Source organism: Labeo rohita, chromosome 15 (assembly GCF_022985175.1).
Source record: "Labeo rohita strain BAU-BD-2019 chromosome 15, IGBB_LRoh.1.0, whole genome shotgun sequence".
NCBI lineage: Eukaryota > Metazoa > Chordata > Actinopteri > Cypriniformes > Cyprinidae > Labeo > Labeo rohita.
The window spans coordinates 26,568,912-26,595,566 of record NC_066883.1 but is presented as its reverse complement, the minus strand read 5'-3'; the positions used below and the strand labels follow the sequence as shown (position 1 = coordinate 26,595,566).

General features: G+C 32.9%; 1 protein-coding gene across 1 annotated transcript in view; it reads right to left on the bottom strand.

Annotated features, from left to right (window-relative positions):
* Positions 1–6: 6 nt before the first annotated feature.
* The window catches only part of nlk2 (nemo-like kinase, type 2), a 105,243-nt gene continuing 78,594 nt past the window's right edge, over positions 7–26,655 (bottom strand). The window contains 6 exon segments of the mRNA XM_051128503.1: positions 7–1,839; positions 4,244–4,337; positions 6,333–6,480; positions 6,482–6,532; positions 7,686–7,772; positions 24,919–25,020. Of these exon segments, the coding sequence (XP_050984460.1) occupies positions 1,785–1,839; positions 4,244–4,337; positions 6,333–6,480; positions 6,482–6,532; positions 7,686–7,772; positions 24,919–25,020 (537 nt within the window). The 3' untranslated portion in view covers positions 7–1,784.

Below are 26,655 nucleotides of genomic sequence, written 5' to 3'. Positions count from 1 at the left end.
TGGCGATTTTTATACGTTGTTTTTTTTTTTTTTTGTAGATTTTTCGTTTCTATTGAAATCTACCTGCTACTCGCTTATTTACATACCATACTCAGTGGATCATGGGAAAGCATGCCATAGCACATTGAGGAAGAAATAAAAATAATTATCTAAAAATATATTAAATATTTTCCATTTGTCTTCTTTTAGTCCGAGAGAGTGCAGAAAGCATTATGGGAAGTTTAAGCATGAGTGAAGACTACTCCCAGTGTCTTTCCAGACCCACAATATACGCCATTTCTCCCCATCTCCATCAGTCTTTTAACAAAAAACGAGCTTTTGAGGGGGGTCAAAGTAGACGACACTGAACTGACATCTACAGGATCACTATTGTGATGCCACGGTCAGTTATAAACATGCACAGGGTCCATACATGCACTCGCAATGGCGTCGTCACTTGTCTTAATAGACAAAGTTTGGTAATATACCATTGCAATAATGGAATGGTTTGGTTGACACACCGTTCAACCTATATTTCTTTGCTTTTTTTTTTTTTTTAAGGTTTTAGTCTTTAATTTGGTTGCATGCTAGGGTTCAAAGGTCATTTGAAAACAAACCTCCCCATATCATTTCGCTACATGCTATTTGGGTTTTGCGAGATTTGAAGTCTCCTTTGCTTCAAATAAACCCTTTCGGCCCCCCTCGGGCCAATTTTGCATGCTTTGGATCCTTTTGAGTCGTTGTGCCGTTCAGTCAGCCACCCGAAGTACTAAATACTGACACAACACATCCACATTCAGGAGTACTAAGAGAAGCCTACGAATCAGTATCTCTGCCAAGTGCTGCACTAAGGAATACTGATTACTTTTTTACAGACGAAAGTTGAATATGAGACGGAAAGCGCGATACGAACAAAGAAAGATCGATAGAGAGAAAGGAAGAGCGACAGGCAAAAATGGAAGAGAGCTGTAAAAATCACACCGCCGTTGAAGGAAATGAAAGCAATGAGCAGCTCACTCTAGCCGAACGAGTGGTCACGGTTCTGAAGGTGCGGTCACATTTTTGGCCAAAAAATTTTCTATTATCAGTAGCGTGACGAAAGCCGAAACGCACAAATTCCTGAAACTTCAAACCTGCGGTTGTTAATGTGACCGCACCTTTAATGATGGCCGTCTCTAAAATTCACAAGGCCCACGATGGGCCTAACGAATAATGACAGCGTTTTTTTTTTTTTCCGCCCTTGACGACCCTGTTTCTAGCATGAGCGAGAAAGACATATTCAGAGGAACTTGCCTTCTTTCCATTCTACATGAAGCACTGCACTTCCTGTTTCCGTGAATAAATAAAGCATGATTACTCGCACACACAGTCGTGATGAGTTTTCCTTCAGGGTTACTGCACAGATTCTGCCGCCCTGCTGTTCAAAATACATTCAAGTCCACAGGGGTCGACTTCGTCTGCTGAAAGCACAGGTTCGTACCTTTACGAACCTTTAGTATACTACTACAGAGTAGTGGGTATGTACGAACGGACCCCCCGTGACCGTGCCCACCCGTCCCGTGTCCCGCTTGAACTCATCAGCAGTGGTTGCTTCTATAAAACTCCATTTAGTAAGTATTACAGTACACACGCACACACACACATCAGCGACATGGCTAGTCCTAGACTCCAGTGAAATGCTACGCAGGTTTAGGGATGCCTGGGGGTCAGTAGTCCGGGGGGGGGCGAGGGGTGGACGCGGGACGGGCCGCCGGAGGGACGTCCACCTTCGCTGTTATCAACGCCATCTTCTCCGCTGTCCTCGGTTACTCCCATACTAGAGGAGATGGAGGCATCTCAGAGGGCTGAGCTACTGTCGAGCTGTGGACAGAAAGAAAGGGGATTGTTATGTTTTGTGCTTTAGGGATAAGGAGATGTCTCCATCTAGTGTTGAAACACTGTGAAATAGGTTGCAAAATAAGCTTGTGAAGCATAACAATAACAGTTAGAGATGACATTAAACACTCTTTTGTGTAAAGGTTTTAACTAAATGTTTAACAATGGCATGTTGCCTTAAAGCCAAAGCACTTCTAAAATATGGCTCCCCTTTTTAAAAAATGACATTAATGCTCACTGGCTTTAATTTGGCATGTCTGTTAACCCTAAGGATGAGAATGTGGATGTGAGGGGGAATCTTACAAAATCTGTCAACAACTGCCTGGCTCTGATTTAATTTCAAAATTAAAAGAAACTAAAATGCTACTTAAGACTACACAAAACCAGTCTTAAGTAGCATGGGTCTATTTGTTCCAATAGCCAAAATACATTGTATGGATCAAAATGATCGATTTTTCTTTGATGCCAAACATCAGTAAAATATTAAATAAAGATCATGTTCCATGAAGATATTTTGTAAATTTCCTACTGTAAATATATCAAAACGTAATTTTTTTATTAGTAACATTCATTGCTAAGAACTTCATTTCGACAACTTTAGAGTATTTAGATTTTTTAGCACCCTCAGATTCCAGATTTTCAAATATATGCATCTCGGCAAAATATTGTTCTATCTTAACAAACAATAGATCAATGGAAAGCTTATTTATTAAGCTTTGATATGTATAATAAATATATCTCAATAAATTTTTTTTTTTGACTGGTTTTGTGGTCCAGGGTCACAAATGTGTTTTGTGTGTATTATATGTATTATAAAAAAATCCTATGTTGCTTAAGAAAAAATAATCTTATTTTTTAGGACCAATATATTTTTTAGATTGCAATGCTATTTTCATTAAAAAAATAAAATAAAATCTGAAAAAAATTCTAAAGTGAAAAGTTGTATTCTAACTTCCAAAATGTAAAATAATACTAATTATATGAATAAATAAACATCTAAATGATTAAATAAAAATTAAATAGTTATATTATTTAAATTATGAAGTATATCTTTAAATAACAACTGTATCTATACATATTAGCTGTCATTACTGTACTGAATTAAATGTATGCTGATTTTACTTATTTAAAATAATTACATAATTTTTTGTGATGAAAAATATCACAGTGCAAAAATCTTGAAGTGGAAGTGAGGCAGTCGGTAAAATTTACATTATTTACTAAATTGATTTTCACTTTAATAAAATATATATAACTATATGACGAGTTTATTTGCAAAAACATAACTCAGTTTTTTATTACGTTATCATGTTTTTATTGTGTTTTATTGTGTTAGCTGTACTTTTTAGCTATTTTTACTTTATATCAAAATAACCCAACTGCAGTTTGATTGGGATTAATTGGAATGCACAATGAAAAACATGATTTTTGAATATTGTTAAAACATTTTAAATAAAAACATTTTGCAAATGAACTCTTCATATATAACGAACACAATTAATGTAACCATTTTAAAGAAAAAAGTAGGTTTTATAAACTTGAATGGACTATTGATCCCATAAGAAGTCAAAACCTTTAATCACAACTTTGTGATGTAGACAGTTTAAAATTAATATGGTGAAAACCAAACCATTTGTGTGTGAAAATTACATTTTGTGTTCAAAAAGTAAAGAAACGATATTACTTCACTGGCCAAGGGAGCAAACCAACCCTGTGACTTGCTCCAAAAGCAATAACAAAACATCCTTTTTTCTTTAAATTGGTTACATTAATCATGATTGTTATATATTTTTTAATTAAAGTGGAAATCACTTAAATCATCCAAGATGTTCATGTTTTTCATTCTTCAGTCGTAAAGAAGTTATGTTTTTTGAGGAAAACATTTTAGCATTTTTCTCCATATAGTGGACTTCTATGGTGCCCCAAGTTTGAACTTCCAAAATGCAGGTTAAATGCAGCTTCAAATGATCCCAAATGCGGTTGTAAACGATCCCAGCCGAGAAAGAAGGGTCTTATCTAGTGTAACGATCGGTTACACTGGAAGTTCAAACTCGGGGCACCACATCAAGCCTTTATATGGAGAAAAATGCTGAAATGTTTTCCTCAAAAAACATAATTTCTTTACGACTGAAGAAAGAAAGACATGAACATCTTGGATGACAAGGGGGTGAGTACATCATCTGGAAAAGTGGACTTCTCCTTCAATAAAATAATACAACTAAATAATGTACACCTGAATGACTGCTTTATTTCAACTTGAATGGTCCAAAAACATGACTAGTTTCTTTATGCTGTTTTTTCAGAGTAAAATATAATCTGGACACTTGAGACTCTGGTCATGAGATTTGCCCATAAGCAGAAGATTATATAAAGTGAAGGGTGGCCTCACCTGATAAAGCTTTTGAAGGCAGCTGATTGGGGGTTGATACAGAGCGGTACCCGATTCCCCTTCTGCTGCTCCAGGATGAACTGATGAATGATCTCTGTGTTGGGAAGAAAAGAGAAGAGATGATAGATAAGGAATAATAATAATTTACAGTTAAATAACTGTTTACAAGTTACGTGCTATCATGGTTAAAGGGATCATCGGATGCAAAGTTCACTTTTACATGTTATTTGAACATAAATGTGTGTCGGCAGTGTGTGTACACAACCACCCTATAATGACAAAAATCCACCCAGTGGTTTTTATTTAATCTGTAAAAATAATATCCCCTTTTTCAAATCAAGCCATTCTCAGCATCTTGTCTGTGTGATGACACACCAAAAGAGGCCGCTCCCACGACAGTTGATTGACACGGCCTTACTTTAGACCCGCCTTGAATGAGCAGTCACAGTCCAATAACGATTGCTTCGATGCCGAAAAGGGACGTAGACAAGAATGGCTCCTAAGCAATTGAGGTGTTGTGTTGCTGGATGTAATAATGAACATAGTGGTCGTCATTTACTCCCGACATCTGAGCCACTGAAGATGCAGTAGATTACGTTTGTTTGTGAAGGGAATGTGCCTCCCAATCTACATATATCCGTCTATGTTCGCACGAATCATTCGTGAGAGCATAAGTGAGTACAAGGTTTTTTTTTTAATGAATCTTTGCGATCGCCTTTCCTAATTAAAGTTTAGCGGCTAAACGTGGCTAAAGTAAACAGGCTCGTCACTCCACAGAGAGAAGAGAGGGGCGGGGTGAACAGAGCTCATTAACATTTAAAGCAATCTTGACCAGAACAGACTGATTTTTGCAGAGCTGATTTTGGCAAGGTAAAAAGGGTGTTTTTTACACTATCATTAGAAATTTTAACCAAAGCATGTTATAGACTTTTCATTAAGACCCTAAAGAATCATATCAACTTGTGGAAAATGGGCATCCGATGACCCCTTTAAAAGAATAGCTTATAAAACAATTAAAACACTTCTCCTGTCCTCATGTTGAATAAAATGTGTTTCGAATGACGTGAGGATGAGTAAGTGATGAAATTTTTTAATTTTAGATGAATCCAATTAAATGGATAGTTCAAAATTCTGTCATTAATTAGTCATCCTCAAGTCGTTCCAAACCCGTAAGACCTTCGTTCATCTTCAGAACTCAAATTAAGATATTTTGGATACTTTTCATGTGCAAGAAGTTTTAAACAACCTTGAACATGTCAGTTGCGTTGCTGCCTATTCATCAAAAATATCTTAATTTGTGTTCTGAAGATGAATGAAGGTCTTACGGGTTTGGAATAACATGAGGATGAGTAAAAAAAAAAAAAAGACAGAATCTTCATTTTCGGATAAACTATTCCTTTAACAGGTAGACAACAAGCCAAACCTGATTCTAAAGTTAGATTGTACAGGCAGACTGTACTATCTGTAATATCTTCTAAAGCTCTTTATTTCAGCATACAAGCGATTAAGCTTAAAACTAGCTCGGCCAACGTGGAAACTCCTCATGTGTCGATCCAAGAGGGGTTCCCCTCGCGTTCCAAACACGGCTGCCTACCCTAAAGCGCTTTAAGTCTCCAGGCGGTCGGCTCCATCCGCACTGACTAATCCTCCAGTGGAAACACGTTGCACGCAGGATGGAGGAAGATGAGGGAGGGTGAAGGGCAGAGTTATTTTGAGCCGACAGCACAGTAAGCCTGCTTTTAGCGACAGACTCTCACTAATACCCGCTGACAGTGGAAGGCAAGCACAGATCCAGGGGCCCCGAATGAAGGGTGAAAACAAGGGACAAAAACAACAGGAGCAGCGGGGGATCTGGAGCAGGAGACGCCCAGCAAGACTTCTGATTAACACGCTGTGGCATGACGGGCGCATGCTCTCAAATAGATTAAATTCAATTAAGACCTTTAGCTCCTAAACACTTTGTCAACAAACCGAGGGTGGATCAGGACAAAAGGTTAAATGAAAAGAACAACGTTTGTCTCATGTGTATAATGTGAACTGCAATCAGCACGTGGTGTAAGACAATCGAATAGATTATAAGCGCGCTCACCTTTGACTTGCCGAACTGACGTCAGGTTTTTCTCAAAGCCGTCGTCAAACTTGGGGTTGGTGACAGGCTCAAAGTCACTGGTGTAGACGCGACCAGAGGAAGTGGTGTAGCAGCATTTGCACATGCAGGTGTGGTACCGCAGACGCCCCCTCGTCCAGGTACGGGTGCGCCAGGGCGTCCTTTGCAGAGATCCGCTTCGACTGTATTGGAAAACAGATTTGTTCTAATTGAACGTTCCTTATAGAAATGCAATAGAATTATCTATTTTACAGTTTTATATATTTAAAGTTATTTTTACATATACATTGATTTTCAAAAGTTTGGGATCAGAAAAATTTTTAATGTTAAAAAAAAAAAAAAAAGACTTGTATGCTCCAGGGTGCATTTATTTAATCAAAAATACAGAAAAAAAAACACTAATATAGTGAAATATTATTGCAATTTCAAATAGTGGTTTTGTATTTTAATATACTTGAAAATACAACTTATTCCTGTGATGCAAAGTTGAATTTTTTGCAACATTAGTAACAATGTACAAAACTGTTCAAAAGTCATTTTTCTCATTCAGAAAAGTCACTTTGTATTGCAAATAACATTTATAATAATTATTATTATATAATAAAATGAATTTCTTTTTTAATTAAGAAATGTAACCATGATTATGAATTTTAAGTAAATAAAAAGTGTGTATTAATTTAATAATTGTTGGTGTAATTGTAATGCAATGTATTATTTAAAAAAAACAAAAAAATTATATATATATATTTAATTAATATAAATATTTAACCATAATTGTGAATTTTAAGTAAATAAAAGTGTTTTAAAAAATAAATAATAATAAATAATATAGAAATTATATATATATATATATATATATAAATGAATTACTTATTTTAAAATGTAATCATAATTATGAATTTTAAATAATTAAAAGTGTTTTAAAATGTAATTATTGTTAGTGTAATTGTAATGTATTATTGAAAAAAAATAAAAAAATAAAAAATAAAATAAAAATAAAAATTCTATATATATATTTAGTTTTAGCAAATATAATCGTATATAGTATATTATTTCAATTAAATGTTTGTTAATGAATTATGTACCTAAAAAATCTAAACTGTATATTCATATCTAAACTATATATATATATATATATTTTTTTTTTTCTTAAAATTAAAATATGTAGTCATAATAACGTATTATGATTACATATTTACATTTTAAGTAAATACAAGTGTGTTTTAAATTGTAATTACTGTTGGTGTAATTATAATGTATTATTTAAATTATATTTTTAATTAATTAATTTATTTATTTTTAATAGTTTATGAGAATAATATCAAGAACACTTACTGGGTCAAAGACCAACATCCTGCAGAGGAGGTGAACGGCCTCATGGGTTGCTTGACTGGACAGGGTGTACAGGACAGGAAGTGAGGGCTGCAGAAACAGGAAATTACATGATCAGTATAGTCTCCGAGTGTCTTATCCCTTTTACCAACTTTATACATACATATTCAGAGACAGGCAGTAACAAACTAGTATGTTGAATCAACTAAAACAAATGCAAAAACGCTATATAAAGAGTGAGAATGAACATAATTTAGACCAGCTCTGAACATTTTCATCCTGTTTCAGGAAGCAGTCAAAACATACAACCAGCTTCCTATAAACACATCATGTGATCCTGAGCGGCCGTTCAGCTGCACGTAACAGTCTGAAGCATGCAAAACATTCCTCCCGGTAGCACATGATCCTTGCGCCAATAGCCGCACGCTTATCTGAGGATGTGGGACAGCGGAGACAATGTGCTGGGATATTTTTATCCGTGTCTAATTATCTCCTCCGCCCACCTCCCCCCCCATCCCGAGCCCCCCAGCCGACTCGCCAAAGAGTTGATTGAAAAAGCCCACCGGTAATTGCTTGTTTTCCCTGGTTAGGTTCTTTGAGCTGAGAACAGATGTGAACTATGGCTGGTGATTCACCATTTAAAAAGCGATGACGTATTGTCAGGGCTGACTGTATAGCTGATGGAGGTGAAGGTGTCGGGCGAGAAATGGAGGAAGACGGATTGAAAGCTCTCAGCCAGAACTAGAGACGGAACGGAAACGAGGTGTGCTGCTACGTACTTTAAGTGAGCAGACCTTCATTGAAGGAAGAATCTGAGTCATATCTAGGCACCAGAATATCATGAAGACTCGAAAAGTGGGCAACATCTCAGAACATCTCATAAATTGCATAGCAACATGCTAAAAATCACTGCATAGCGACATCATGGCTACTACCCAAACACCCTAAAGAGATATATTTATTTACAAAAAAGGGAAATAAAAACACAAATTCATTGGCAAATGATGAGATCCTTTTAATAATATAATAAGCGCGCATGCTCAATCAAATGAAGCACTTCACTATAAATAAAATTTGAATAAGATTTATTTTAATAAATTGATCTTTAGCAGCAGTGGCAGTGTGCTGATTTATGTTTACTTATCATTTTAATAATAAACTTTAAAAACAATACATTTAATAGAAAACATAAAACTAGTAAATATAATCTAACATAAAATAATATAATAAGGCATATAATAATAAATATAGAAAAAATATAATTTAAATCAAAGGACATTAAGTTTCACACTTAATTTCACAATACTGTTAAATATAATTTTTAAAGATTTTTAAGATGTCTCTTATGCTCAAAATATAATAATAATGTGAATTTTAATACAAATATTTAAATTATTTTTTAATAAAAATAAATAATAATTGAATAATTATTAATTCAATTTAAAAATAAAAATAAATATTAGTTTTTTTTTATATAATTTATTCCTGTGATGGCAAATCTACAATCTGTTTTAACAAAGTAAATGTTTTTATGGCGACTTTCAATTAATTTAATACTTTCTTGCTGAATAAAATAAGTGTATTTTCAAAGAAAAATAGCAATTATATTAATTGACTAATACATTTTATCATATGCTTTAAATATAATAATATTGTGAATTTTAATACAAATATTTAAATAAAAAAATCAATAATTTAATAAATAATAAAGTAATATAGTAATTAATTAAATTGAAACAAACATTTAATTACTTTCTGTAAAATGCTTCCTGTTTAAATATATTTTGAAATACAATGAATTCCTGTGATGGCAGGAAACCGTGATACATTTTTTTCAGGATTCTCTGATAAATAGAAATTTCACAATTAAAGCATTTATTTGAAATAGAAATCTGTTTTAACGAAGTAAATGTTCGAACAATTTATTGCACTCTTAACAAATAAAACTATCAATTTATTAAAATAAATAAATTTATATATTTATATATATAAATATATATATAATAACTACCTACATGTAAATAATAATTAAAAAAAAAACACACACACATATATATAAAATTGTATAAATATATATATATATATATATATATATATATATATACACACACATACATACATATACAATGTATATTATTTCAAATTTTACAATTGTACAAATTTTTACAATTTTATTACAAATACATAATTTAATAAATAATTACATTTAAATAATACAAATTTATTAAAAAAAGCTTTCTGTTTAAATATACTTCAACATGTAATAGCAAATCCTACATTACTACACTTTTTGTTAAGAAATCATTCCAATATGCTGATTTGGCGCTCAAGAAACATTTCTTATTATTATCAATGTTGAAAACAGTTGTACTGCTTAATATTTTCAAGTCTTTACTGTCATTTTTAAATCATCTTTGATGCAGTATTAATTTCTTTTAAAATATATAAATGTCTATATTTGATTCACTAAAAAGATCCATCTTTTGTTTTGAGTCATTTGTTCAGTTTCAGTCATTTGTTCAGTTCAAGAGCTATTCATTCTGGAATAAGATTAGCTGTGCCCTATGTTTCTGTTATACTAAAAACAACTTGCTCCCTATTTGTGTCAGAGCATGTGTGCCAACCGTTAGGCTCCTCTGACAAATCTGAAAGATTATCAAATGATGGGCGTTTGAATCCAGCGGGTCAGATTCTGTGTGGGCCGCGCCGAAACTGTGCCTGTGCGATTATGAGTCAAGAGGCGTGCAGCGTGCAGCATGCAGCGATACACCAACGTGGTGAGGCTGCGTGAGCGTATGCGATTAAGGAACCACAGTGGGCAAGTTTTTGGTGAGTAGTTGGCAGTAACGTGCCGCGTGCAAACGATCATGCCCTCCGGGGTGGTGTGATCGTGTGCTGTAGTGTTAGTCAGTATTAGCTAAGGATTACAGGGGAATGTGGCTTCAGACAGTTAAGGGAGGGAGAGGGCCTCTCCCTGTCCCACGATTCAAAGTTCAATTAGACAAATGATGAGTCAGGAGGGTTGACACATGACATCATCGGTCCAGGCTTTCAGTCATCCCAGGCATGCAGGCAGCTCATGTTCCGCCCTCACATTTCTGACAGCGGGAGTAATGCACTGAGCAAATTTGCTACTTTAAATCCTGGACAGGAGTCAGACGGGTCACACTTTTAAACCGTACACAAGGATGTCACCAGAACTTGAGCCAGTATTACTGGATTGAGCCTCAGCAACACATCAAGTTTCAGGTGACCAGTAATTTGCCTGTTCACACCAAAAGCCAAAATGCTACATAATGAGATACAGTCAATAATTTGTGTTTAATTTTAGCTTCTGCTATAGAGAGGGATTCGGGACCAATAAGATTCACTGGGGACGGGCCGATCCCTGCTATATCAGAGATGTAGACAAGATGTGGTTGGAACGAAATTACCAAAATGATACGATTTACACAGAGGCGGTTTTATCACTCATTTGACATCTGGTTAGGACATTATCATGGCAACCAATAAAGGGTTTTCAATGGCTCGTGCAGTCATGATATCTAAAGAGCAGTGTGACCAACGTCTGACATAATATACTGTACATAATACAGTTTATACATAATACAATATAACGACAACAAATGAGATACATAAAGCTGCTCAAATGAAACACTGCTATTACGCAATAATGAAAAAATGACCCTCAAAAATAGAAATAATTACAAAAAACTTATTTAGCAGAGAATTTACTAAAAATTATATAATATTATAATAATATTCATTAGTATTAAAATCTATTGTTATGTTCATAATTATTATGCAGATACACTGCCGTTTAAAAGTTCTGGATCATCAAAATTCCATTTATTTGATTAAAAATACAGAGAAAATATTATGAAATATTATTGCAATTTAAAATAGCAGTTCGTATTTTAATGTACTTTAAAATATGTGACACAAAGCTGAATTTTTATCAGCCATTATTCCAGTCTTCAGTGTCACGATCCTTCAAAAATCATTTTAATATGTTGATTTATCGATTTATTATGTTTGCAACAGTTGTGCTGCTTAACATTTTATTGAAACCTGTGATACTTTTTTTCAGGATTCTTTGATGAATAAAAACTTACAAAGAACAGCATTTATTCAAAGTAGAAAACTTTTTTAACAATTTCTTTACTCACTTTTTAACAGTATTTATTCTCACTATTTAAAAAAAAAAATCAATTTAACGCATCCTTGCTGAACAAATGTATTAATTTCTTTCAAACAAAGAAAGAAAGAAAAAATGTACTGACCCCAAACATTGAACGGTAGTGCAGACTGTTAGAAAGGTTAGAAATTTTAAATAAATATTCATCAAAGAATCCTGGAAAAAGTATCACAACTTCCAAACAATTACAGTAAGGATCTACTCCTATCTGTTCCTTAAATTAGACGTTTATTAATAGAAACTAAGGCTTATGTGACCAAATAATCTCAGAAAATACACAAAAAAGTATACTATGCGTAAATACTATTTTATGCATTTTTGCTAAAAATTTATGAACATGAAAAAAGCTTATTAACATAAAATGAGAAAAACAAAAATGAGAAAAGTAACTTTACAAATTGGGGTCTGTAAGATTTATATTTTTTGTCTGTAAGATATGTGTCTGTGATGGCTAAGCTGAATTTTCAGCATCGATTACTCTACTTTTCACATGTCACATGATCCTTCAGAAATCATTCTAATATGCTGATTTCTGTTTATTATTGTTTTGAAAACAGTTGTGCTGCTTTTTGTGGATACTGCGATTTTTTTTGTCAGGATTCTTTGATGAATGGAAAGTTCAAAATAAAAGCATTTATTTGAAATAGAAATCAGTTTTAACAAAGTAAATGTCTGTGACTTTCAATTTAGTACATTCTTGCTGAATAAAACTATTAATTTATTTTGAAAGGGAAAAAAGCAATTATATCGATAGACCAACGCATTTAGTCAAAGGTGAATGACAATTACTCTCTTCAAATAAAAAATATGGGCCCTGGACCACAAAACGAGTCATAAGGGACAATTTTTGGAAACTGAGATTTGTACATAATCTGAAAGCTGAAAAAATACGCTTTCCTTTGATGTATGGGTTCAGATAGGACAATATTTGGCTGAGATACAACTATTTGAAAATCTGGAACCTGGGGGTGCAAAAAAATCAAAATAGAGAAAACAGCCTTTAAAGTTGTACAAATGAAGTCCTAAGCAATGCAAATTACTAATCAAAAAAATGATATATTTACAGTTGGAAATTTACAAAATATCTGAATGGAACATGATCTTTACTTAACATCCTAATGATTTTTGACATAAAAGAAAAATTTATAATTTTGACCCATACAATGTATTTTTGGCTATTACTACAAATATACCTTGTGACCTATTTTGTGGTCCAGGGTCACATATTACTAGAGTGTCGCTTTAAGATAAAACCCGTTTCCCTCTTCCTGACTGGCGACATAAGCCTAGGCTGCAGCTATGAAGGAAAGGAGGAGGAGGTGCGGTGTCACAAGAAGGTTGAGAAACGAGCCTCGGCTTCCTGTGAAGCGGTGCCCATGTGACGTCCGACCGCCCCTCTGGCCCAGCAAAAACCCGAGCAACAGGTGCAGGCTGCAGCTTTCCCTAACCGGCTCAGCGATCCTCCTTAACCTCCCCCGCTTGCTGCGGCTGTGTGGTCCGGGCCATCTCTCCCCACTATCACAAACAAGCCATTGATCATCCTGGCAGCAAAACAACACAAAGCCCTTCAGGCTCACAAGTGCAGGGAGAGCAGACCCCACCGCACCTGGGAGAGGGCCAAGCGAGGACAGACAGGTGGATAGGACTCGTCTGTTTGTTTATTTTTGCAGTTAGCACGCTAAAAAAAAAAAAAGCAGGGCGCGTTTCCTACGGGCACGAGAGGGGGAGGGAGCGCTGATATAGGAGCAGGCAATTAATACGAGCGAACGCTGACAAAGACAACAGTGATTCCAGAGAACGCTGAGCTGTAGAGCAGCTAACAGACTTCCTTCTGTATACTCCGACAGGCAGAATCTGAACAGGGTGTGTGTGTAATAGATATTGGGTCTTATTCACTAAATCCAAGTGCCCAACACAGAACTAAAGCTTGTCGCTCTGTGCACATTTAAAGACTCTGAGTTTCTTGCTTTTTAACAAACCGTAAGTCGTAGAGACTTGAAACTTGGAGGGATGGTAGTACTCACACCACCTACAATGTGACCAAGTCTCGCCCCAATCGGCCTGACGGGGGCGCTACAGTGAACAAAAGTATGAAATCACTCATAACTCCTAAACCGTCAGTCGTTGGAATCCTCACGCCAGACAAAACGCATCAGATCCGGCAAACTTTTTGGGAATTTCACATTTTTTGAAAAACCTACTATTGTGAACTAGTCCTAGGTTTTTCGCCTATAACAGTACCCTAACAGTTAAAAAGGCACTATAACAGTTAAAAAGGACTCAAAAACACTGTATTTCAATGGTAAATGACCTGAATTTGCCAAAAATGTTTTTTAAATCATTGATTTAGGTTGGTAGAGCCTTGCTAATTAATATGTAATGTCTTTTCCCTTATATGGTTAAATGCCTTAAGTGCTCAAACCCTGGTAATTGCTGCTTGCAGCTATATTTTATCTTGTTTGTGTTGCGTTCTGTCTCACACACGCAACCGAAAAGTTAATTCTTGATAACATGTCAACAGACGACGCAGAGGAAAGATTTGATTCTCACAACATGGGAAACTGTAAACCACACTAAACCCTTAAAGAGACAGTTCACCCAAAAATGATTCATTCACCCTCAAACCATCCTATATGACTTTTTTCTTTCAGACAAATACAGTCAGTGTTATTTTTAAAATATCCTGGCTCTTCCAAGCTTTATAATGGCAGTGAATGGGTGTCGAGGGTTTGAAGGCCAATAAAGTACATCCATCCATTATAAAAAGTGACATGACCCTGGGCGGTTAATAAAGGCCTTCTGAAGTGAACTGATGCATTTGAGAAAAATATCCATATTTATAACTTTATTAATGTATTCTGTAGCTTTTGCTACGCCTATGCCCATCCGCTGTAACGCCAATCTCTTGTGAACGACACTAGAGATTATGATTTCAAAAGTTACAAATATGGATATTTTTCTTACACAAATGCATAAATTCGCTTCAGAAGGCCATTATTAACCCCCTGGGGAGCACTTTTTATGATGGATGGATGTACTTTTTTGGCCTTTAAAATTTCGACACCCATTCACTGGCATTATAAAGACTGGTAGAGCAGGACATTTTTAAATATACCTCCAACTGTATTTGTCTGAAAGAAGAAAGTCATATACACCTAGAATGGCTTGAGGGTGATTAAATAATTTTTAGGTGAACTGTCCCTTTTCCTTAAACCTCAGCATCGAAAACAGTCTGTTACCACATTCCATGCTTTTTTTTTCCCATGTTAACGCACAATTCTACTAAAGCACAATTTCTAACCATTTGTGGATCTTCCTGCATCTGTAATGGTGAGGATGTGCAGAAAGTCCTTATATGGTGATGCATATGGGGTGTATATGCTAAACATGACCACAGGCACACATTTACAAAAATACAAAATTAACATTACAATGAGGGGAATATACAACATACAAGGAGAACTTATTCTGTGCGCCTACTACAGTATAATATGATACTGAATAAAACTTATTGTAAGAAAAACAGAGAGGAAAAAGAGGAAGAGGTGAGGGAGAGAAGGAAAACAACGAAGAGAAGAGTGGCGTTTTTTAAAGCAGAGTGGCGCTCTGAGATAGAATAACATTCATGCAGGGCAGGGGTGTAACTCTTCCACCTCTTAAAATACACAGTCAGGCTGTGTGAAAGCATATTTGTTTCCGGTTTCAGTTTGAATGGTAGCACTTAGCGCTGGTTTGCGAGCGGGAATGGAGACGGCGCTGAACACCATATCTCTCTGATGCACTCAGATGCACAAACTAATCTGACTAAGTGTTAGAGCCGATACGGTGAGGATGAAGGTCCCTAAAGCTCCTAAAGGATCTCGTTTCAAAACAGCCCAAATCAGATCTTCTCTATTTATAGCAAAGACACGGGACGGGTGTAAAAAGTGTCTGAGGCCTCCAACATCGACGCGAACATCAAGATAAACACATTAATGATGGGTGTTTTAAAATGTAAATTGGGAGCTGTGAAAGCGACACGAAGTTGTCAAAACAATGTCAGCAAGAGAGCGGAGCTTCAGATGCTTCAACAGAAGAGGACCATTATAGTCGTTGCGACTTTCTAATGAGGTTGTGGACACATAGTGGTTTCCCCTTTCATTTGGCGTGCAATATTAAATGAAGTGCAATGTTATGTTAACGTTTTTATAATGACATATTATAAATACATTAATGTTAATAAGGGCATTAATATGTATGCAACATATGCTAAATGTATCTTGAAAATGTGGGGGAAAAAATCTTAATATTCTAGGGTAGGAATTTAGTTTGACATTTCACATTTTTATGTTTTGTTTAACATTTTCGTAATTTACATTAAATGTAAACTGAAAAAAAATATATATATAAATGGAAAAAAAAAATATATATATATATATATATATATATATACACACACACACAAAATAACTTGAACTTATTAATTTAATTTAGAAATTAAATAAAATAAATAAACTAACTTATTGATTTATTAATTTAACAATAAATGTTAACATTATTTATAGTTGCCAAGGCACATTTCTAAATTTAACTTGATGTACTAAAAAAAAAACTAAAACTGAAATAAAAATAAATGTAAATAAAACTTTGGATATTTCACTAAGATTAGAATAAAATATAAATTAATTAATAAAATTATATATATATATATTTGGTAAAAGTTAAAAAAATAAGGTTTATTATTAATGTTAATTAATGCATTATTAATTTTAACTAACAATGAGCAATTTTTAACAGTATTTATTAAATTTCATTAACATTAATTAATAAGGGTACAATTGTTCATTGTTAGTTCATGTTAGCTCAGGTCTATTAATTAATATTAACGGATAATATATTGAATTTTTAAATAATGTATTACTAAATGTTATAATTAATGCTTAACCATTTTTTTTCATTGCTAGTTTATTTTAACTAATATAGTTAAGTAATGTTATACTATTATAAATTAGTTTAAACAAAAATGTTATTACGAAGATTAATATCAATACGAATATTATTCATCTTAAAACGCTGTCCCTAAAATTTCTATTTAAACTATTTAAAGTGCATAAAAAAGTAAAATCAATGAAGAAAAGTGCATGTGTGATAATACATTCTTAATAAATGAGCATTTTTAGATATATAAACTGAACTAAAAAAACTACAACTAAAAAGCAAAACTATATACAATAATAACATTATTGTAATAATAACATTATTAAATATATATATATTTTTTTGCAGTGTACTTTCCATCTGATGTCCCATTGTGTTAATTTATCGGAAGGAAATAGTCAATGATTCATCAGCTGAATTCGCTAAAACCCCATTGCCTCCCTCAGTAACGAACACTGGCTATTACGTGGCGCTGTCGCACCAAGAAGGGAAAAATAAAACGGCCGCCATCTGTTAGCAGGTGCCACTGAGTTCAGTTTGGGGCAGACATCAGGCTACGCAGCCCCTGGTGACGTGGGATGGGCCACATCTGCTCCAGCTCTGCACTCGGTCTGCACGCAAGACCCCCTAAAGCCATTAAACAACACCCCCTCTCTTCATTCTCCCTGCTTACTGTAAGCCCACCCAGCACTGGGGTCATCGCATTCTGACCTGAGAGTGTGTGCGTGCGTGTCCTGTGAGAGAGCGTGTAGGTGGAAATCCGATCTGATCATGTTGCCTCTCTGCTAAGGCGAAAAATCAGCATGGACCCGAGCATACATCTGTTTCCAAGAGCTCCCTGCTGGCTTTTACATACACAGCAGACAGGTGGTGGAACCACATTCAGGTGACTTGCAACCAACCAGAGCAAAGTTTTAATAGGCAGAGGAGTCACTGGCATAATCAATTAGAAGCATCTACTGTGTTCAAGATGTTTCTCCTACCCAGGTTTGCAGTCAACTTGTGTTTCTACTGTGTTTTCTTCACCCGACTGCACGCAAAAACAAATATAACGTACAACCAGTGCAGTTCAATTTACATGCATGTGACTTTGATGAGCAATTTCTTTTAATGAATCAGTTAAGTCATCAGTCTGAATCAGCCCACATATAAATTCGTCATAGCAGCTCCCAAATTAACATTTGACTCAGTTGCTGACAGGATGTTTATGACAATAAGTAGTTTAAGATAGACATTCAGTGAAAACGAATAAAAAGTGTGTGTTATATAGCAATGGCTATTATAAACAAAAAAATAAAATAAATAAATAAATAAACAAACAAATAAATAAATAAATAAAAAATAAAATAAAAGTGTTGTTTATAATTCATATAATAAAATAATAATAATAATAATAACAATATGATGATGATTTAATAATTATTTTTTGTTTGCTGTAACCACATTCAGATAATTTGTTTAAAAAAGTAGTTTTAATAATAATAAAATGTTATAGATAATTAAATATTAATAATAATAATAATAATAAATTAATTATACAATTATTGCAGTAATTGGATGCCAGTAACCAGATTAATTTTTGCTAAAAAAAAAAGAAAAAAAAAAAGGGAAGAGGTGATAATTCCATAATTAATTGCAAGTATGAATTATATCCAAAATGATTAATAACATAACTAATAATAAAATAATATTAAATTATTAACATTAGAATTTGATAATTCTATAAAAAAAAAAAAAAATATTTAATACTACTACTACTACTACTACTACTACTACTACTACTACTAATATTCAGTTTGGGAAGAGGTGATAATTGCATAATTAGTGCAATTATCAATTTTATTCCAAAATTACAATAATACAACAACTACTACTACTACTAATAATATTAGAATTAGATAATTCTATAATAAAAAATAAATATTTCATAATAATAATAATAATAATAATAATAATAATAATATTTAGACAGGTTACTTAAAAAAAGTTATTTTTTTATGGGAAGAGGTGATAATTTCATAGTTAATCACAAGTATCAGTTCTATTCTAAAAATTTTTTTAATACAACTAATAACAAAAATAATAATCATTTGATACAGATTTATAATAATAATAATAATACATTTTGATAAAGATAATTCAATAATAAAAAATAGATTAATAATAATAATAATAATTATATAATTAATTTATGTTTGCAGTTACCACATGAATTACTTAAAACCGTTTTAATGGGAAGAGCTGATAATTGCATAATTAATCGCAAGTATCAATTTGATGCGAAATTATTAACAATACAACTAATAATAAAAATAACAGTAATCATTTTATTATATTTATAATAATAATAATAATAATACATTCTTAATATAGATAATTTAAAAATAAAAAAAATATGAAATAATAATAATAGTACTACTACAACTAAAATGATTTAATTATATTTTGTTTGCAGCAACCACATGACTTACTTAAAAAGAGGGAATTAAGTGCATGTTTTAATTATATCTAAAATGATTAATAATACACCTAATAATAAAAATATAATGATAATAATAATAATAAATTATTATAAATTATTCAATAATAATTATTTCAAGTGTTAATACAGAAGTGTACATCTAATCTTTAATTTAATGACATGCTGCCATGGAGGAACAGATTATATATGTTAAAGCTGATTGACGAAGACGCTCTTGCTGGTTAAGCTAGTTAAAAAGCCTGGTAAGGACACAAACACACTAGCATTCAAAACACAAGATATTCTAAACTTTTCAATAGAGCTGAAACACCACAACCTCTCAGTTTCTTTCCTCTCAGTCTATAAATGACAGCTAAGGTAGGGTCTCTTTATATCCTCCCACTCCAGCGGAGGCTAAAAGCTTGCTCTCTTTCTAGCGATGGTAAGAGCCTTGCAAAATTAATAGAAGTAATGAGGTCCCCCGTGGAGGCGGCCGAGCTGATCTTAAGAGTCCGACCTCTTTTTAGATCTCTCAAGTCCCGATTTCTCTCGGACAGACCTCGTCTCTTTCTTCCTCCCGCCTATCCACTCAGCCAAATCCTGAGCGACTGTCTCTATCTTGAGCACGGGCATTAAAGCATACCACATCTCCCAACACTGCTGTTGAGAACTACGCTGAAATGCCTCTTGAAATCGTTCTGCCAGACTCTCTGGAGACCCGCTCCTCTCGCTGCCATCTTTTGCACTCAAAGCCTTCTTGATAAGCTCTTCACCTTCACTAAAGTGGAGGTGGAGGTCTGGTGTGCCATATTCACCAGTCATTAAGACTCCAGCAATGTGGAGTCTGATCGTAAAGCCACCCCAGACATCTAAACGCTCTTCACTGCCTTGACTTCTCCAACCTTCCCCATCAATCGGTGACTAAAAGTACGGTTATTTATAAAGAGAACAAAACAGGCCCATAAGAGCTTGATTGCACATCCTGCTCAGGTTGCGTTATCTCACAGTTTGGTTGTAACATTTACATTTACAAAATTTTTTACTACTGCTAAAGTTTTAAATGACAAAAAATAAACGAAATTTAAAACAAAAAGCCTTACACAGAACAAGTTATATTTATATATTTATAAAATATAAACAGTAAATCATAAAAAAATAAATAAATACATAAATAATAATAATAGCCAAACATTTGCCAATGTATTTATTTATTTATTAATTAATCTAATTCTTAATCTTCATCATTAACCATCATCATAAAACATAATAATTTATAGTAATAGTAAAATAGTAATACATAAAAAGGATGATAAATAAATAAAAAGAATAAAAAGTTATCAGATAAATTATATTTTATTATAATATTTGTATTTATTATAACAAAATAATAGTAAATATTATTATTGCCAAATAAATAAATAAATAAACAAACAAACAAACAAACAATAATACAAATAGTAATGAAAATAGTAATAAATAAATCAATAGATAAATGGATAAAAAGAATAAAAAGTTATCGGATAAATTATGTTATAATATTTGTATTTATTAACACAAATTAACAAAATAACAGTAAATATTATTATTGCCAGACAAATAATAATAACAATAACCATAATAATAATAATAGTAAAAAAAAAATGTAATAAATGATCAAATAAATTTTATTAAATGCATTATATGATTTTTTTTTTACTTATTATATCAAAATAACAGTAAATATTAACAATAATAGCAAAAAATATTTTATTACATTTATTATATTATTTTTTATTTATTATTTCAAAATAACAGTAAATAATAATAATAACAATAAGAATAATAATAGCAAATAAAATAATAAATAGATAAATAGGTTATAGATTATTTTTATTTATGATATCAAAATAGTAAAACAGTAAAATAAATACCAGACAAATAATAATAATAATAATTTTACTCATTATATAACAAAATAATAATAATAATAATAATAGTATTATTATTATTATTATTATTAATATTATCAAAATAATGTGTATAATATTATTACATCAAAATTATAGTACATATTACCAGACAAATAATAATATATAATATTGTATTATAATTGTACTCATTATACAATAATAATAATAATTATTATTATTATTATAATAATAATAGTTATTATTATTATCATTATCAAAATAGTAATTTATATAATATGATTATATCAAAATAATAGTCAATATTACCGGACAAATAATAATACATAATATTTTATTATAACTGTACTCGTTATACAACAACAACAACAACAATAATAATAATGATTATTATCAATAATCAATAATCAATTATCAATAAATAATATATTTTAAAATATTTTATTATATTATTTTTTGCTATAGTGTATAATAATAATAATAATAATAATAATAATAATTTTACTAATTAAACAACAACAACAACAACAATAATTATAATAATTATTATTATTATGTTTATTATTATGTTTATTATTATTATTATTATTAATACATCAACTACCTAGAAACAGAATGCTGTAACAAACACTGACCTAGACACATGATCAGGCCAAAGAAGAAGGATGTCATCACAAAACCTCTCAATGACCTCTGACTGTTCTTTCAGCCTCCAAAATCTGTTACATGTAAGGGGAAGCTCAGATGTACATGATTAAAACATCCTGCTTTAGGGCCGCTCGACCACACACAGGAGGCAGCGTCGAGTGACAAGGTCAGCCAAATGTCAGTATGAGTGTGTGAGTGTGTGTGTGGGGGGGGCGTAGTTGGCTGGGATTAAGGCTGGTGAATGTTGAACGGAGAAACAAGTGCCTCTTTACATACAGACCTAAATGGTAAAGACTTTCTCTAGCCCAGCAGGTGCATGTCAGTATGCGTGTGTGCAAAAGAGGCGGGTTTCTTGGTGAGCTGCCAGGCATCAGGTCGATGCAAAGCAGGAAGCAGAGGTCCACAGCCCTTGCGCTGCAGTTCCTGTTCTCTGCAGGGTATCGCCTTCTCAGCGTAGCTGTCTAGAGCCACAGAGCCAACACCCAGCGCCCAATCACACATACACACTCACAAACATGCACATATTCACACTCGCACACTGAGAACAGCCTTCCATATACTTGAAAACATGAGCTTTTCAGTTTATCAAATGAGCTGCAGAGAAACCAAAAGGCAATTGGAGATGAAAAACTACTTCTAGACTCATATTGATTCATATTGAAGGAAGCAGAAGATAAAACCTTAAGTGTGCACCTTCTGAGCCACGAGTTATTGCAAAATAGTAGCTGTTTAAACACGCCCCCTTCTGCCATTGGCTGGACAAATATATAGCCCCGCCCAGGTGTCTCTATACTTTAAACTGGAGATAAAAAAGTATTTTAACATTTTAAAAGCCACAGACGAGCCGATAATTATTTTCATAATTATTTTATCACCAATATCTGATAAACGGCTGATATTAAACTTACTACTTATCTTTATTTAATCTCTTATCTATTTAAATAAATTGAAAGTAGTTTAAGACAGACTAATGAATACAATAAAATTTAAAAAATATATATCAGTGAATTTTAACAAAAGAATATTCTGTTACATAGCATGGACTCTCCATATATTATAAAAAGTATCTGCCAATCCTTTGTAGATTTATTTATTTATTTTCATAATTACGTTATGGCGAATGACAATACTGTTTTGTTATATTAATTGTATACTTATTATATCAAAATAATTAGTAAATATTACCAGACAAATAATAACAGACAATAAAAATAATATTTTATTATAGATGACATTGAGTAGTTTAAGACAAAAAAAATAAATAAAAAAAAATCAATGAAATGTAACAAAGGAATTTTCTGTTACGTAGCATGGGCTCTCCATATATTATTAAAAAGTATCTGACAATCCTTTGATGATTTATTTATTTATTTATTTATTTTTATAATTACATTATGGTTATGTTAGGGTCAATGAAAATATTTTATTACATTTATTTATATATTTTTAATTAAATAAAAATAATATTAAATATTACCAGACAAATAATAAGAATAATAATAATAATAATTTTGTATTATATTTTTAACTACTGTTAAAGATTAAGATAACATTTAAATTATAAAAAATAAATAAATAAATAAATTATACAAAAAAAGTTACATAGCATATACTATAAATGGTAAAAAAAAATTATTTATTATAATATAATATAATATAATATAATTCTTAATAATATATTATATTAAAAAAAATCGAAAATCCATTGCCAATTTATTTATTTATTTTATAATTACATCATGTCCAATAAAATGATATTATATTATTTATATATATATATATATATATATATATTTTTTTTTACTATATCAAAATAATAGTAAATATTACCAGAGAAAAAAATAAAAATAAATAAATAATAATAATAATAATATTTTATTACATTTTTACTCAATAACTGAAATTAATACATTAAGTAATTAATTATAAATAAAACACTAAAATCTATTGTTTTAAGTGCTACATGTGAATTTATGAATAACATAAGTTTACATTTGACTCACTCACAGGACGCTGATAAGCAGTTTAAGATAAAGAGCAGTTTGTTGATTATGGGTAATAACTGATAAAGGGGTGATATTAAAATATAATCAATTTGAATAAGCGAGTTAGTTGAAAACCGTACACTAAAATTAGTTGTATTACATGCTGCATGTGAATTTAGGAATCAAAACATTATCATCATCATAACATCATAACGAATATTAATTTTGATGTGTGATTACATTTAGCAGTGTTAAAGCATTAGTGTTTTTTTCACTTCACGTGAGCGTTACACGATGGCAAATGTATTACAAACTAAGAAATCATTAAGAATGAACAATACAGCATTTATTAATCCTAGCTAATGTTAATTTCGAATACATTATTAAAATCCTAATTTGTGTTTGTTAACGGTAAAGCACTGTGAGCTAATATCAATAAACAATGAACGACTGTATTTTTATTATCTAACATTAACAAAGATCACTAAATAGTGTAATAAATGCATTGTTCATTGTTCATTCATGTTAGTTAATACTTTAATGTTAACAAATGACACCTTACTGTAAAGTGTTACCAAATTATCTAATGTCAGCTGATAACTGATATGGACCTGATATCATTTATCACTAGTATTTCTGTCTTAATATTTCTTCCACATGGAGAATTGCTTGCACAACTATGTCAATACCAGCCGTCATGTCTCTCTCTCTCTGCTCTCATCAACTGATCAATCAGTCTGTCAGTGGATATGATGCAGGGCAGGAAATGGAGAGACTGCAGGAGGGAGAGAAGGGCTGTCCAGAGTGAGCACAGAGCGCCGGGAATCCTGCAGCAAAGGCTGATGGGAGATTTCTGCGCTCTGGGGGCAGCACAAGCAACTCGATTCCATAAAAAAAAAAGAGCACGATCGGTCAATAGGTGCCGTCACTCAGCGGGAACAGCGAGTCGCCATGGCAGCGCCACAGGGCCTGTTTATAATCAGGCTTCCTGGGACCGAAAATATCAGTGCAAGGGAACGTTTGCACTGCATACAGTCCACTAATGAGTCATTGTCTTTCACGATCCTGCTTCGAACACCATGTGCGTAGTTTTTGGGGCATTGTTCGATTTCAGACTAACCTGTTTATGTGGTCCTCTTAGGATATGAGCTCTCGCCCCCTCACATGCTGTCCTCATGGCCTCCAGAGACGGAGTCCCCAGCAGATCTGTGATCAAGTCCAGCTAGTATATAACAAGAAAAGAAAGAGCAAATGAGTGCTGTAAAAAAAAAAATATATATATATATATTATATATATATATTCCCCTGAGATCCAGGAATTCATTTTAGCTGCTGTAGTACGCTTTTATTATGTTATTTTATTTTTGTTTTATTTTTTATTTAATTTAAATGTATTAATTTTACCACATATTTAGGGACGTGACAAATATGCTAAACAAGACAATATATATAACTTGTTTATAACAGTTATAATATAATATAATAAAAGTATTAAAAGTTAAATTTAAGGAAGTTATTTTAACTGTTTAAGAAAGTTATTTTATTTATTTATATATTTATTTATTTGCTTTTAAGGAATACCATATATTTAATGAAGTGACAAATATGCTAAACAATGCATTAACTATAACACATAATATAACTAAATGTTTTTATAACCATTACAATTGAATAATAATTATAATAATTTTAAATATAAATAATCATAAATACAGTGGGTACGGAAAGTATTCAGACCCCCTTAAATGTTTCACTCTTTGTTGTATTGCAGCCATTTGCTAAACTCATTTAAGTTCATTTTTTTTCCTCATTAATGTACACACAGCACCCCATATTGACAGAAAAACACAGAATTGTTGACATTTTTGCAGATTTATTAAAAAAGAAAAACTGAAATATCACATGGTCCTAAGTATTCAGACCCTTTGCTCAATATTTAGTAGAGGCACCCTTTTGATCTAATACAGCCATGAGTCTTTTTGGGAAAGATGCAACAAGTTTTTCACACCTGGATTTGGGGATCCTCTGCCATTCCTCCTTGCAGATCCTCTCCAGTTCTGTCAGGTTGGATGGTAAACGTTGGTGGACAGCCATTTTTAGGTCTCTCCAGAGATGCTCAATTGGGTTTAAGTCAGGGCTCTGGCTGGGCCATTCAAGAACAGTCACAGAGTTGTTGTGAAGCCACTCCTTCGTTATTTTAGCTGTGTGCTTAGGTTCATTGTCTTGTTGGAAGGTAAACCGTCGGCCCAGTCTGAGGTCCTGAGCACTCTGGAGAAGGTTTTAGTCCAGGATATCCCTGTACTTGGCCGCATTCATCTTTGCCTCGATTGCAACCAGTTGTTCTGTCCCTGCAGCTGAAAAACACCCCCACAGCATGATGCTGCCACCACCATGCTTCACTGTTGGGACTGTATTGGACAGGTGATGAGCAGTGCCTGGTTTTCTCCACACATACTGCTTAGAATTAAGGCCAAAAAGCTCTATCTTGGTCTCATCAAACCAGAGAATCTTATTTCTCACCATCTTGGAGTCCTTCGGGTGCTTTTTAGCAAACTCCATGTGGAGAGGCTTCCGTCGGGCCACTCTGCCATAAAGCCCCGACTGATGGAGGGCTGCAGTGATGGTTGACTTTCTACAACTTTCTCCCATCTCCCGACTGCATCTCTGGAGCTCAGCCACAGTGATCTTTGGCTTCTTCTTTACCTCTCTCACCAAGGCTCTTCTCCCCCGATAGCTCAGTTTGGCCCGGACAGCCAGCTCTAGGAAGGGTTCTGGTCGTCCCGAACGTCTTCCATTTAAGGATTTTGGAGGCCACTGTGCTCTTAGGAACCTTAAGTGCAGCAGAGATTTTTTGTAA